The 15,712-nt window shown below is 37.3% G+C and overlaps 1 protein-coding gene across 16 annotated transcripts in view; it reads left to right on the top strand.

The window, feature by feature from the left end:
- IKZF1 (IKAROS family zinc finger 1) overlaps positions 1-15,712 on the top strand; it is a 136,271-nt gene that overhangs the window by 90,676 nt on the left and 29,883 nt on the right. For 7 of the 16 annotated variants that reach the window (XM_027837000.1, XM_027837001.1, XM_027836997.1 and 4 more), the window contains 2 exons: positions 9,015-9,074; positions 15,068-15,328. The exons of 4 other annotated variants lie outside the window; for them this stretch is intronic. In XM_027837000.1, coding sequence (XP_027692801.1) covers positions 9,015-9,074; positions 15,068-15,328 — 321 coding nt within the window. The remainder of the gene's footprint in view (positions 1-9,014; positions 9,075-15,067; positions 15,329-15,712) is intronic. 5 more of the 16 variants (XM_027837004.1, XM_027836999.1, XM_027836998.1 and 2 more) reach the window with 2 other exon arrangements.

Raw genomic sequence — 15,712 nt, 5'->3', positions numbered from 1 at the left:
TATTATATAGGTAAAGACAGAGACTGGAACTTGATTGAGAGGACAGGAATAGAAATGAACATTTGGGATATATTGATTGACAGAGCAATAGAGAGTTCTTTGATAAACACAGAGGCACAAAGATCCTGGACAAAACATGGAAGCAGCGGTTCCTAGAATAACCAAGAAAGACTTCCCAAGGATGGGAGGAATGTAGAAGAATATTGTCAAGAAAGTTGAATAACGGAAGGAGCTCATACTTCAGGAAAATTCTATGGCCAGTTAAAGGAGTGCAGAACAGAAAAGTTGCTGTAAGACTGGAGATGGAAAAATAATGGACTTCGACTAAAAGTGAAGAAAGTAAATTGTGTAGACTATAGGCAAATAAACTTGAAATCAATCCCTGAAAAATAGAAGTAGGGAGCCGCATTGTATCCCATTGTACAGTGGAAAGCACACTGGCTCTAAAGTCAGAGGATGGGTTCAGATCCTCCCCTTTGACATTTGCCCCTTCCCTTCATTGGGCCTCAGTTTCCTCAACTGTGAAATGAGGGGATTGGGCTAGATGAGGGGATTGAAGAGTCCCTTCTGGCCATAGAGTTATAGCCATATTAGATGGATTATTTACAAGCACTTAGAAAAGTAAGCAAGCTAAAAAGACAATGTGGGGGAAAATGCCAAGCTAACTTCATTTCCTTTTAGTATATCGTGGTTTCATCAAAGTATCTGACAAAGTCTCTTACAGTAATGCAGACCAGGTGAAGAAATGTGGACTGCATAATAGTAAGGTGAATGCGTAGGTGTTAGAATGAGTAGATGAGTGTTGATTAATAGATTGAAGGCAATCAGAGGAAGGAAGCCCTATGCTTAAGAGCTCCAGTCTTTCGTCTTTGTTCTGTTCAACATATTGATCAATGATTTGGAGAAGACAAACTGTGTGTGTATGTATGCATATATACATATATGAAATTTGTGAATGCTGTCAAACTAGGAAAGATAGCAAAATATTTATATGATAGATCTTACAACTGAAAGGACATGGCAACTATCCAGTTCAAGTCCTTCATTTACAAGTTGGGAAACTGAGGCTCACAGATGTTAAGTAACTTGCTCAAAGTCACAAAGTGGAAAATACCAAAGCAGTGAACTTTCCTTGACACCATACTGCCTCTCCTCTAATCCAATCCATACCTGAATAGAAATTTCTAGGAAGTGATCATCCAGCTTTTACTTGGAGACTTCTATCAATGGGGGACTCACTAACTCCTAAAGCAGTTTATTACACTTTTAGAGAGCTCTTATTGATCAAGAGAGTGGTTTTCTTTATGATCAGCAAAAATGTGCTTCTCTGCAACTTCTCACTGCTCCTAGTTTTGCCTTCTATGGCCTGACAATGCAAATCTTTCACAAGACAGTGATCTTCCTCTTCACACCAGCTAAACTTCCCCAAGTTCTTCAGGCAATCCCATTAAATAATTTCAAGCCTCTTCCCAGCTTGGCAATATCTTTTTTAAAATGTAACACCAAGAAATAACACTTTCCCCTCATCAGAGCAAAACTATAACTTCCCTTGTTTTGGGTAATATATACCCTAAGATTGCATTTGTTTCTTTGGATACTACAACATGCTTTTGATTCACATTGACCCTGCAGTTCACTGAAACCTCCAGACCTTTTTTTTATCTACTGTTGTCTAGACACCCGTCCCTGCCTCTGTGTTTATACAATTGGTGCATTTGAACCCAGGTGTATTATGTTTCACCTAATTAGATTTTGCCCATTACAATAACCTATTGAAATCTTTTTGGATCCTAATTTTGTTGTCTAATGTATAGCTATCCCTCTGAAGCATTATGTCTTCTATAAACTTGATAAGCATGACATCAATGTCTCTGTCCAAGTTATTGATAAAAATGTTGATGTGTGAGGGTCCTCTGCTAGCTATATCACTCTTAGTAAACATCAGTCTATTCTTTGGTTTATGCCATTCATCCAGTTTCAGATCCATCATATAGCTGACATAGCTCTATTTTATTCTTGAGGATACTATGAGAGACTTTTTCATATGCCTTACTCAGGTCCAGGTATGTCCCTAGAATTTCAAAAAGAAGTTATTCTGGCATGATTTTTCTTTCTCATTCTTCCTTCCTTTGTTCCTTTCTTTTTCTTCCTTCCTTTTTTCCTTCCTTTTCCTTTCTTTCTTCCTTCCTTCCTTTCTTTCGCTCTCTTTCTGCCTTTCTTTCTTTCTCTCCTTATCTTTCCCAGGCTAAAAGCGCAGCATCCACTCATGGGCCTATTTCCACTACTGATCAGTATGGAAGCTTTGACCTGCTACATTTCAAACCAGAGTCATGTTGCCCCTCTTTAAACAGGCTGGTATTCCCCCCTCCCCTGACTCTGGAGGCCTCCCCATATTGGTGCAGATAAATGATTGACTTAACCCTCTTGCTACTCAGAACTCCTGAACTCAAGCAAACTACTAGTCTTATCTGCCCAATTACAGATGCTTGCAACCACACCTAGTACATGACATTTTCGTGATGAGCCCATGCTGGCTTGTAGTGATTAGCTAGTTTCTAAGTGCTTATATGCTTATAAACCATCCCTTTAGTTATACGTTCTAGAATTTTCCAAATGATAAAAGCTCAAGTCCCACCACCAGAGTAAGGAGTGAATCTATCAGGATAGATTTTAATGGGGATAACAATAACAAGGGCCTGCTGTGTGTGAAGTACTGTGGTAGGCAGTAAGAGAAAAGTGAAACATCCTTCTTTACAAATTATTTGAAGGTTATACCGTCTAATAAGGGAGACCATTGTATGCACATAACTATTAACACAAAATCTAATTTGAGTTCATAAGGACAAGTGTCATAGTAGACCAGATAAGTGCTCATGATCCCCTTCTTTAGTCTCAGTGCAGATGTAAGGTGGCCAGTCAAAACCTGCTGGTTCTGATAGGAGCGTACACCACCATGGACCTTCCATGCTATATAATTTCATTGTCAAGGAGAACAACTCAGCAGCCATCCTTCAATAGGCAGATTAGAAGAACCCCAGGTGGAACCCCATTCCTTTAGGACAGTGGCCTACACCCAATCCTAAATAGAACACACAGACTCACACCCTGTGGAGAGGAAGTCCTGGATACCAGACCACTGATGGAATGAGCAATACCAGAAGCAAGAGAAATTGACCAGGCTTCTCTAGTTACTGCAGCACAGTCTGTAGCCACTGCTTTCACCTCCTCTTTTCATGATGACAACAAGCCCTCCAAGTACTATTCCCTCACCATCAGGAACTGCTGAAAAAGGGTACAGATAAGGTGATGTAGGACTGCTGAGGATAAATAGAAGGTTCTGCATTTTGTATTAAAAAAAAAAGCAAATGGCCAGGTTCAGGATGGGAGACACATTGCTAGTTGGTATGAAAAAAGAATAAGGTGGGCTGGTATGATGGGGTTGCCAAAAAATGTCAATGTGATGCTCAACTGCATTGATAGAAATGCAATGTCCAAATCAAGGTAGGTGATAATCCCACGTACTCTCTGCTGGTCAGACCATATCTGGCCGATTATGTTCCAAATTTTTGGAGACATTAACAGACTAAAGCGCATTCACAGAGAAATCAATGTTGTAAGGGGACTTGAAACCCTCCCAGAAACAGTTGAAGGAACTAGGGATATTTAGCCTAGACAGGAGAGGAAGACATCTTCACATTTTAAAATACCCTGTAATATAGGAGAGAGCAGAATTAGGACCGGTGTCAGGTAGTTAAAGGGAACCAGATTTAAATTCAATATAGGAAGGAACTTTATCTCACTGAGGGATGACTGGTTATTATGACTTTTAATAGGGCACTTTAAGCTTGCTGAGTAGTAGAAAGAGAAGCTCGATTATCGTTGGGTTTGGAGGGAATAAGTGGGGAGGAAATAGAGATAACAGGCATAGACCACTCTCTTAAGAAATTTAGCAGTGAAAAAGGAAGTGGAAGAATAGCCAAAGGGGGAAGTAAGATCAAGTGAAAGTTCTTTCAAAATTGGGGAGACCATGTGCATTTGATATGAGAGTATAGTACAATGGAAAGAGTATACAGGGGTTCTAGAGTCAGTGGAACTGGGTTTAAATTCTTCTTATCCTTATTCCCTGTGCCACCTTGGGCAAATTATTTAGCCTGGGGTTTCAGTTTCCTCACCTGGAGATTGAGGGGATTGGACTAGATATCTTGTGAGGTCCATTGCACTTCTGTGTCTACAATGGCAGAGAAGAAATCTGAGAACAAGGACTCAATGAAGAGGGAAAGTTGGAAGATACTAGAGAACAAAGAAATAAGAATGAGAGTAAGGTCTTATCAGTTCAGTCCCTTGTTTGCCCCTTCTATAAGAGGGATATAATAAGGGACAGAATATTGAGGTCAGATGTTCACAAGAAAAATGATTCCAAAGTTTAATTTACAGTCAATAACATCAACACTTTAGGGACCTGTGATTTCATTGGTGTGGGCATTCTCTTCACCAAAGCAGGTCACAATCCCCTATGCTTTAGTAGATAGAGCTTATGAGTTGTTGTTCCCAAAATATTCATCACTCTGTGGTCATCCTGGTGATGAGTTTAAGCTTAGTGAGGCTGGTCCTAGAGAGATACATTGCCAATCCTGTCTGTTCTCTGAACACAGGGCTCCATTTGTTTACCCTCTTAGAGGAAGACTTTCTTATTAAAAGATTATAAATGCCCCATTCAAGATACTGCTCTAATTCCTCTTGAAGTCAGTTTCTATCACTTTGCATGTACTTAGCATTTACTTTGCTTGCATACATGTTTTGTTCGTCCCAATAGATTGTAACCTCTTTGAAGGAAAGAATTGTTTCATTTTTGCCTTTGTTCCCCAGAAATTAATGCAGTGTCATTGATATGTAGTAGAAATGTAAGAAATAGTTGTTGAATCTATCATAGGACTGTAGACTGAAGGGACCTCGGAGACCATCTGATAAGCCACATTTTACAGATGAGGAAACTGAGGCACAGAGAAGTTAAATGACTTGCCTAAAGATTCATAGGTAGTGTTAGAGATGAGGTTGAGTTGATTCTAATGTAAATATGTTAGCATATTTATTCACTTATGTAAATATCTTCCTATCGCTTTCCCACTTGTCTACCTTCCTAGCTTAATCACAATGTGGTCATTTTAGTAAATGAACCTATTAAATATCAGATATGTAGAAGCTTCACTTCAAACCATATTTAACCTAGTTAATATGAGAATAATGATCTGAATAGGTCTGAAAAGCTAACAGAATTTTAAAAACATATATGCAAGTACACTTTCAGTTTTATTCTCAACTTGAGTCTAGATCTTTTTTACCACCTCCAGAGAATATCATAAGCCAATTTTCAACTTGGATATGGAATATAATTATTTTTTAGTTTTCAAAGGATTGCCTCCTTATTGGAAATGACAAAGGGTATTAAAATCCCACAGCTAAGTATACACTGAAAAAGAAGGTGTAATATTGCCTTTTATGTACCACCCAGCACTTAGCTCAGTGCCTGGCACACAGTAGGTGCTTAATAAATGCTTGTTGACTTGTTGACATTAATGACATGTTTTAATTTCTTCTTTTCATTCTTCTACTCAGTTTGATTAGGGGAATTATGAAAAGAAAGTGATTACAAAGTCTTGGTTAATGATTTCTGGGAATAAAAAAGCATTCTTCCAAACCAATAGAAATTAATTTAATTTAGAACAGCAAATTTCAGTAAATTTAGGAAGCTGAATTTTAATTTTAAGTGTTGACTTCATAAGTCTATACCATCTTTCAAAAATAAGTTTGAGAAGTTTGAAGCTATGTGAAAAACATTTTTTGAATTAGTGACCCAAAAAGAGGCATTAAGAATAAACTGTACCCCCACTCCTCATGTCACCCTCACAGCTCCTGCCTCTAAAGCAAGGACCTTGGCCTACCTCAGTTTTTGTCCACCTTTTTCTTCCTTCCTTTGTATGGGGAACAGAAAGCACTATGGCCCAGCTACCCCACTTAACTCCAGGTTAGCCCTGAAAAAAAAAATCCTACCAGAAGTAATGTGAAGAATTGTGATTTTTGCTTTTCATGAGACACTAAAAAGATATCTTATTATAAGTAAATCAATAAGATACACTAGAAACTGAAGTATAGACATTGTCATATTGTAGCAAGTAACACTAATAAATTGTGAGAGCATTCCTTTTGCTAAGGGATTCAAACAGAAGCAGATATATTCATTAATCAGTACTTTTCCCATTGGCCTCTTGAAAACAGAGCAGACAATGTGGATGCAGTCAGTTCAGTTCAATTCAACAAGCATTTATTAAGTACCTGATCAGTAAGCAGAAATAACACTACTGAGGATACTGAGGAGTCAGAGAGCTAGGAGTTCAAATCTCACCCATGACCAATATGATCTTGGTTAAATCACTTAGGAGCAGCTAGGTAGTTCAGTTGACAGAGCACTGAACCTAGAATCAGGAAGACCTGAGTTCAACTTCAGCTTCAGACATTTAGTGTCTGTGTGACTCTGGGCAAGTCATTTAACCTCTGTCTGCCTCAGTTTTCTCAACTGTAAAATGGGGATAATAATAATAATACCTGCAAGGTAGGTGAGGATCAAATGTGAGACTATTTGTAAAGCATCTAGCAGAGTGCCTGGCAGATAGTAGGCTCTATATAAATGTTAGCTATTGTTATAGTTTATCTTCTTCGGGCTTCAGTTTTATCATCTGTAAAACAAAGGTTGGATTAGGTGTCCTCTGAGGTCCCTTCCAGTCAGATCTATTACCACAGGTGCTAGGATTAGAAAGATGAATCTCTGACTTCATAAAGTTTATAATCTGCTGTGAGGATGCAGCATACACCCAGATGACTGTATACAAAGTTCTCTGGGCCATGGGAAGTGGTGCCGGTCAATGTGGATCGCTACTTATTTCAAATCCTTCTTTAGTACTAGTTCCATTGTCAAGGTGGTCATGCTTTTGTGTGTCTGAGAGTACCGTGTGTAGTTGTTATTGACTCATGCTTGTCAGTGGCATCTAGGCAGCATGAAAGAGAAAAATAAAGCTTCACATGCTACCTTACTTATTCAAAGGGAGTTTCTTATGTACTAGGAAAATCCTTAGTATACTGAATATGATCTGGTTATTATGCGTAGCTTTAGAATTTGCATATTTACTAGCAATAAGCATGGTAGCTACTCACTACTGGATCTTGTACATAACGGAGTGGAATAAAGTGAATTTTTGCCATTTCTGGTTATTATAAATAACCCTAATCAGGCATTGGAGAGCGTATAGCATTTCTTCGTCTTTTGAACTCAGAAACCATCATGTGATTTGGATCCAAATGAAACTATCCTGCTAGCAATTTCTGTAGTGTAAATGATCAGTTTAATCGGTATTGCCATATTTTGTTTTTCATTAACCTTTTAGAGTCGAGGGTGGGTATTTGTGTATGCTCAGTGAGGTCTGAAAAGTATACCTTCTATGGCTTGCTACCCACTTTAACTTATCACAAATAAACTCTGACATTTGGGCACTAAAATTTTGTGAATTTACAAGTATTAGTTAATTTATAAAATTAGTAATATTTTAAATGCCCCTTGTTGTACCCTAGCTAGCCAATTAACTTGCCTGCTTCTAACCTCTGCTCTGGCCTCCAGTATTTTATCTTTTCAATGATTTCCATGTTTAAAAGGCCCCCTCACATTAATTTGACAAAAACCTAGACCCTTAAATGAATTTTTTGAAAATTTTTTTTCTGTACTTCACATCTAATAATGTGTTATAATATTATCTTGTCTGTTCAGTATTATGGACTGCAGTGAAAAACATTCCCTTGAAAATCATGGATGGCATGACTGAAACTCATGTCCTTAATAAGGTAAAGGTGTGTCAGGGCATCTTATTCAGCTCTGTTACTCATCTTATCCACTTAGAATGGTCAGCATTTCACTTAGCAGTAAACTTAAACATTTTCCACATTATTGAGGGCTACAGCTATATGACTTTACTTCTTGATAAATCAAATGCGTGCTTAGTGATCTATAGTTTGCACCTGAGGACTGGCTTTAACATAAAATCATTTCTAGCAACAAAACTATTGAAATTCAAAATAATCTCATGACCACATAGTTAAACTTTTATTGGATATGGTAATTTTATGCTAATTTGAAAATTTTTATAGATGAAAGATTTTTAACTTTTTTTTCTTTGGTCATAGACCCCCTTTGACACTCTGGTGAAGCCTATGGGCTCCGTACAGTAATGTTTTTAAACTCATGAAATAAAAGTACAGGACTACAAAGGAAACCAATTATATTGAATAATATGTTAAATATTAATATCATTAACAATAATATCATTGGTTACATTAACATGTTGTATTAGCAATAATTGATTTAATGCAATGTTTCTTAAAAACAACTTCACAAGAAGAACCTGTGCTGTAGATCCTCTTTTCAAAAACGTGTCCTTGTTCTCATTACTTGTCACCCTATTACCACATACTCCCATTACATAAGTGGGAAAACTGAGTCAGGGTGGTTATTTTCTCACCCTTACAGAAGAGAAACCGTATGGCACAGTGGATAATATTCTGGGCTTGAAATCAGGAAGACATTAGGCAGGTTACTCAACCTCTCTGTACCACAGACAACTCCCTAGGACTTATCTTAGCCAGATTGTGATCTATGATTTTTGCTGATAGAAGGATCCCGCATAGGGTTTGCCATAGATTCTTCAGGTATCCATAGAACATAGAAACTTTAAGAGAACTTTTTTGTGTCAGTTCACAAAGAACACCAAATTGTCATTTTCATCTGTTTGATAATTAGTATCCTAAATATTTATGTTGACGATATCTTTTCCATGTTCCTTGTATTATGAATAACAGTGTGCCATGTGGTTAGGTAAGGAGTGGTTTTCAATTGATAATGTCATCTTTTTTGACTTTTACTATATTTCTAGCAATATCACAACCCAGCTTCCTGTTTGCCTTCTTTATTGCAGTTACATATGGGGCTGAAGGCTTTAGGGATTTTCACGCATTAATTCCAAAATCTTATTCTCGTAAGTATACAATTTGCTTCTAGAAAATGACAACCCGTTGACATTGAATCCATTTTTTTTCTTGGTGTTGTTCATTCCAGTGCTTGGTATTCAGTGTTATTCATTTTTAAGAACCCAATGGCATAAGCCATATAATATTTGATTGGCAAACAATATATGAAATATATCTCTTTTTGAGTATTTGATCACTATAAAAGGTTTCAAATTTTTATCCTTATGAATTCATATGCTTTCAGAAACAGATAATACTTAGCATTGATGAACATTTTACACTGAATCCTACCATAAGACTATAGGAAAAGTGAAATGGAGAGTGGAGTAATTATATAGTAAATTTAATCCATATTCAAAAGATAATTGGGATGATTCAGGCATTGAGGAAAAACTCCTTTTCCCCAAAGAAAATTTGGTGATCTTGAATTGTCCAGATAATTGTGATAACTCTCCACTTCAGCTTATTATTACAATTATGTGTGTCATTTAAGGTGGCCATTTTTCCCCCCGAATTTATTTCAGTTACTGCAAGTAGTATGGCTGTGTGATTCATTTGACTGCCATGTTACTTCCAAGGAAACCACTGCATGTTGCATGCTCTGTGTTTGTGTGTGTAGTTTTTTTTAATGTAGATGTATATAGATATATATCTATATTTATATCTGCATGCATATATATATGATAAAGATATACACATATATATCATACCCCAAAAGAGACCTTTAATAGGTAAATCATCTAACCATCAAGTTTCTTGAATATAATTATCTTAGAAATATGGAAAAGGTTTTTTCCAATGATTTTAATATCTATGAAGTAAAATCTGTAAATTGTGTTCTTGGATGTTTGGATGATGGAACACATAGTAAATGATGTGTTTTAGAAGAGCAGGAACATAGATTTGAGGATAAAAAAAAATCCCAAAAGTCATCTGGCCCTACCTTCTCATTTTACAGATGAAAAAGTCCACAGAAATTAAATGACTTGTCCAAGGTCACACAGATAACAAGCACCAAAGTCAGGATTTGAATCATGATAGTAGGAGAACAGAGGCAGTTCTATTAGTAATATAAAACACTACTCTTATGAATGTTATTGTCCAATAAGGAGCATCATTTGAATCCTAATACCGTGTACGCAGTTTCTGTCACAGGCAGACACTGAGAATCGTTTGTGCCAAAAAAAAAGGTTATTCTGTTAATTTTTAGGGGAGACATAAAAATGAAGCCCTATGCTCCCTTCAGTAATATTAATCAATGCACCCAAAGATGGCCTTTGAGTCGAGCTCTCATCATCACTCTATCATGTCTTGCTGCATGAAACAATGTGTGACGTATTAAATTACTAAGTGCATGCTGAATATTCTCCAACTGATGTTGTTGAACCAAAAGAAATGTTAATTTCCATTTCTTTTTATTATTAACAGTTGTCGAATGGGAAGGGACAAAACTGATAACAAATATACCTTTGTAACCTTCTTTGAATGAGTATTTCAAAGTATTAAGAGTTTGGGAAATTAAATCACTCACTGAACCTTTTGTAAATTGTATAAGATAGCTACCTAATTAAAGTGGCATGAGTTGGTCGCCATTTTGGAATGGAAGTAGAGAAACTGTACTGTTCAATAACAAAGAAGGGTCAATAAGACTGACCAGACAGCACTGAAGAGGCAGTTTTGATAGATATAGGAGAAATGGTTGTGCCCAAACAGCACTCATTTCAAAAGGGGTCAATGACACTCCATTTTACCAAATTTGTACTTAATACTAAAGTTATTTGGGGAAGTTTTTTTTGGGGGGGTGGGGGGTAGGGTGTAGAGTTGGCTTGTTTTTTGTTTGTTTTTTTAGCCCTATTATCTATGCAGGTTTCTGACATACTGCTTAACAATAATCTATCATTTTTAATAGGGTGGAAAAATGTAACTGTCAGAGTTAATCCCTTGCAGCATGTTTATCATAAATAAATTACTTTAAATATTTTACACAGTCTTATTTACTTCTGTCTGATTCAGCTTTTCATGCTGAAATTGTATTCTTGTTATAAAGAAACTTTAACAAGTTAAAATTATGAAACAGTAAAGTTATAGTACTAAGTTTGTTGTGATCTGAAAAGGCAAGCTCTACTATGGAAATAGTTTGATAAGTAGTAAAAAAAAGTATATAAAAAGTACATGTTATAATACTATTTCATTAAATCTGAGAAACTTTAATGTTTGAGTCATATTGTAATATTTAATTCAATCCTTTGCCATTTACATGTGGTACAGCTGTGTGTATACACAGAGATGTAAGAAATAGTTTTTTTATAAAACCTAGTGTATAATGTATATGTTTGTATCTCTCTGTGTATATGTATATATGTGTGCACATATATGTGTGGATGTATGTATACATGTCTTTCTGTACATATTTTTATTTGTGAATGGTGACCAATTCATGCCACTTTAATTAGGTAGCTATCTTGTACAATTTATAAAAGTTTTAGTGAGTGATTTAATATCCCAAACTCTTAATACTCTGAAATATTCAGGGTATCAATATGCATGCATCTGTAGGTACACACACATAAATGAATGCATACTTAACACAATTCATCCAGATATTCTCCAGGCACAGACACTCAGCTCTTGTGAATGGCCCATGCTTATGGCTGTCTGAATGCTACTTCCTCATCCCCTCCCCACTCACGTACAGGTGGTGTGGGTAGCAACCAGGCTTTTCTGTACTGAGGATGCCTCCTGGTGGCCGAGATGAAGTACAACTCAATGCCTCTTTTCCCGACTTTCTTCCTCCTCAGAAAGAGCATACCCACACATTTAGAAATTCACAGCCCCGTTAGTTATCCTTTAATGAATTTGTCTTACATCTTCACAAATGTTCATTTTAAAAGACATTTCCTTCTTCTCCTTTCTGTTCCAGCTTCTTAGCTAGATACCTAGTGAATGAATGTCTTTCTATTCCAGCTATTATGGACAAGGGATGGTAGGAAAAGGTTGGCAGAAGATCTCCTTTCTCTAGGCCACCCTTTCTCCCAAAGAAGTTCCACAGATATCATCCACTGGCCCACATAGGTCATATCCCCAGACCCCCTGCTGTGTATAAGACTTTATCACTATTTCATTCTTCAGAACCCATACAGTTCTCTCCCATTTCCTTTCTGACATTCTGCTCCATCTCCTTAGTCAAGCAGCCTGTCCCACTTACCCAACCACATGAAGATAGCAGCATTGCTGTTATTCCTGTTGTAATCCAGGAGGTCCTAAAATGATTAACACCCCAGTTGTGAGGCCTACTAAAACAAAGAGCCAACCAGAAAAGCAGACTGACCTTTCTTATGCTGATAATAATATCCACGTTTTAATTAAGACATGTAGTGTAATGGAAGGGTTGGAGGTAGAGAATATTGGATTAAAATTCTGGTATTGTTATTTACTACTCAGTTGGCCTTAGGCAATGAATTCCCTTCTTTAGACCTCAGTTTTCTTCTCTTTAAACCAAGGGGATTATACTAAATAATCTCCAAACGCCTTTATTTTGCTCTAAATACTTTAAAGAGAAAACAAACCCCTCTCTGACTAGTTTCTCCTTGGTGTAACAATCATGGCTAAATGTAGGGAACAAGTATTATAAACGTTCTATGGATTGGTTTCTTTATTCTAAAACCACAGAACCTATACTTCTGCATAGCCAAGCTTTTTATAAATTGTTACTCCATGAAGAACTTCTTGGATGAAGACTATTCAGACCATTGAACTCCAGAATTCATTCCAAATGAATCATGCTACATGCTTGAACCACTCTGAAGTAGATAATTTTTAAAAATTTCAAAGTTAAACCAGTGTTCGGTTAAGATGCTCCTACATCCTTAATGTGCCAACGCAGCTTAGTGAACTGGTAAGGCCTTCCAAATTTATATCTACCCCCAAAGTGTCAGTTAAATATTAATGTTACAATAGCTATATCAGAGATTTTAAGAGAATTCACTAATCTACACCCACTGTTTCCCAAACCACAAATTTAGGACATTTATACCCCTTTCTCTTTTCCTCATGTAATGGCAGTAACATTTACTCTCTTGTCATCCAAACAATCTTGTTCATTTTCCAGCCACATTGAGAATCTTCATTTTTTTTCTTCTGAAAGGCTGCCTCCCTTGATAAAATTGGAGGAAATATTTGTTATTTTGTCCATGGTGCTTATTCACAGTCTGAGTCAGCCTCTCAAAAGCCTGACCTAAATGTAAGAATGTTGCTCATGGGCCCTGGACTCCCAGGAGTCTGAGTTATCCATAGCATGAGTGTGGAATGGAAGGTAGGGACAGAAGACCTCACACCATTTCCTTATATCTGCGCACCTAGGGGATCTAATACACTAACTGGTTTATTGATGGACAATATTTTATGGTGATTTTTCTCCAAAGAGAGCATGGTACAGCCTAGTTCAACTGAAGCTGAGCCTTCTGCAGGGAGAGTAGTGTCTTTGTGGTATCTCTTTGCTTTTCACTACTAGTTGTTTACCAGATCTATTCCAAAGTCAAAGAAATGTTCATCCCCATGTAAAACTCTGCTGTGGGAACTTGGCTTGACAATGTTTCCAATCAATACAATGGTCTTTCTCAGTGACTATCCAAAAGTTTCTTCCAGGATTTCACTGGTGTGGGTCGTCTCCATCCGCACAGTTTATAATCTTCATACCATGTAATGGCTTAACTTCTTGCTGTGGCCAAGGAAATTCATCATCTCTTGGCTCCTAAGGACTGTCTCTGAAGCGGGTTCTCAGATGATATGCATACAGCCTATCACTAGGCTCATACTCAAAGCTTTTCCAAATTGGTAGAATCTGTCTGAAATTGCACCACCTGCAGACACTTCAGGACCTTGTCATATGCATGTGTGCACCAGGATGAGGAATGGGATTAAGACTTTAGTGGAGTCATCAGATGATTATATTAGTTAAATTATAGTTAAAGTATCAGTCTGAAAAGCTATAGTAGCCTTGATGTAGATATACTGTTACTCTTTTCCCCGGCAAAGGGTATTACTATCTCAATCTGTTCTGTGCATACATGATTTCTAGTAGTGCTATGAGTCAGTACTTCAGAAGAGAGCGAATAAAATTTCTCCAGTGCTCTTTACAAGGCAAAATGAGTGAATGAAATGAAAATTATCGTTTATGTGACACAGTGGAACAAGTCTCAGAGCCAATAATGAATTTGTCTTCATTAATACAAACTCCTCCCACAATCTGTTCTTTCTTGGAGAAATGATTAGAGCTCTGTGACATTCATAGACTAGTATAATCACCCCCTCAGCAATCCAAAGGAGGAATTTGGCTCGTAATTCAGAAAAATATTTTGTTCATTTTGTCCCACAAATTTCATTTATTTCATAGTAAATGATGAGGAATTAGAATGTTAATCTCTGGCAGGTACTCTTAGAAAAAAATGAGATTAATATGAAGATGAGAGAAATTCAGACTTCATTTGGGAGAATGAATATATACAGAAATTAACATACACAGATTGATGTATCTGAGTATAGATAGGTATATTTTTGTAGCTGTATTTGCCCACCACCCTCCCCCATCTAATAATGTTTGTAAGGATCTAGGGAAAAAACAGCATTGTAGTGATTTGCCATTCAGTGGTGACTTTTGCATGCTTTATAGATGAGAAAATGTTTAAAGTGAGAACTTCATATGAGCATGCCCATGCATATCAATCAAATCTATTTGGAATGCAATCAAGTCACCAATGATGAGCCATTAATGCTTTGTATATAGCTGCCTGGCTTCCATTCCATATTGTCCCATATGCCATTGAAGTTACCCACACAGAACAAGCCATTCCATCCATGGCTGCTCTCACCTTGGTATATCACCTAATACCCTTTGTGCATGTAGTAAGTTGCCCTCTTTGATTTGATTGTCTTTTTTTGCCACTGTCTTGTTTGTTCTTCCTTTGCAATGAAACTGAGTGGCATCCTGTATTATTTCTTTCAGCCAGTAATGTTAAAGTAGAGACTCAGAGTGATGAAGAGAATGGGCGTGCCTGTGAAATGAATGGGGAAGAATGTGCGGAGGATTTACGAATGCTTGATGCCTCGGGAGAGAAAATGAATGGTTCACACAATGGCCAAGGCAGCAAAGCTTTGTCAGGAGTTGGAGGCATTCGACTTCCTAACGGAAAGCTAAAATGTGATATCTGTGGGATCATTTGCATCGGTCCCAATGTGCTCATGGTTCACAAAAGAAGCCACACTGGTAAGGCCCCACATAGTTTTTCCTTTAGGGGCCTAGAAATGGTCCCATGGGTCACCTGCATAGAACAAACTTGTTTCTTTTCTGGGTTGGGAGCATGCTCCAAATTGACTTGCTTTGCAGCACCTCAAATCATTTGAAATGATGTAGGGAGACATATCTTTCTTACCTGAGAATAAAGTTAAAGAGAGTATCTAAAATTAATTAAGGGGGAATTAAGAGAGTATCTAAAAATTAAGGGGGAAAGAGAGGAAAAAAGAGGGCAGCTAGATGGCGCAGTGGATAGAGCTGCGGCCTTGGAGTCAGGAGGACCTGAGTTCAAATCCGGCCTCAGACACATGACGCTAGCTGTGTGACCCTGGGCAAGTCACTTAACCCCTATTGCCT

This window comes from Vombatus ursinus, unplaced genomic scaffold, assembly GCF_900497805.2.
Source record: "Vombatus ursinus unplaced genomic scaffold, bare-nosed wombat genome assembly UNPS02014820.1, whole genome shotgun sequence".
Lineage (NCBI taxonomy): Eukaryota > Metazoa > Chordata > Mammalia > Diprotodontia > Vombatidae > Vombatus > Vombatus ursinus.
This window is presented reverse-complemented; position numbering and strand designations above follow the sequence as displayed.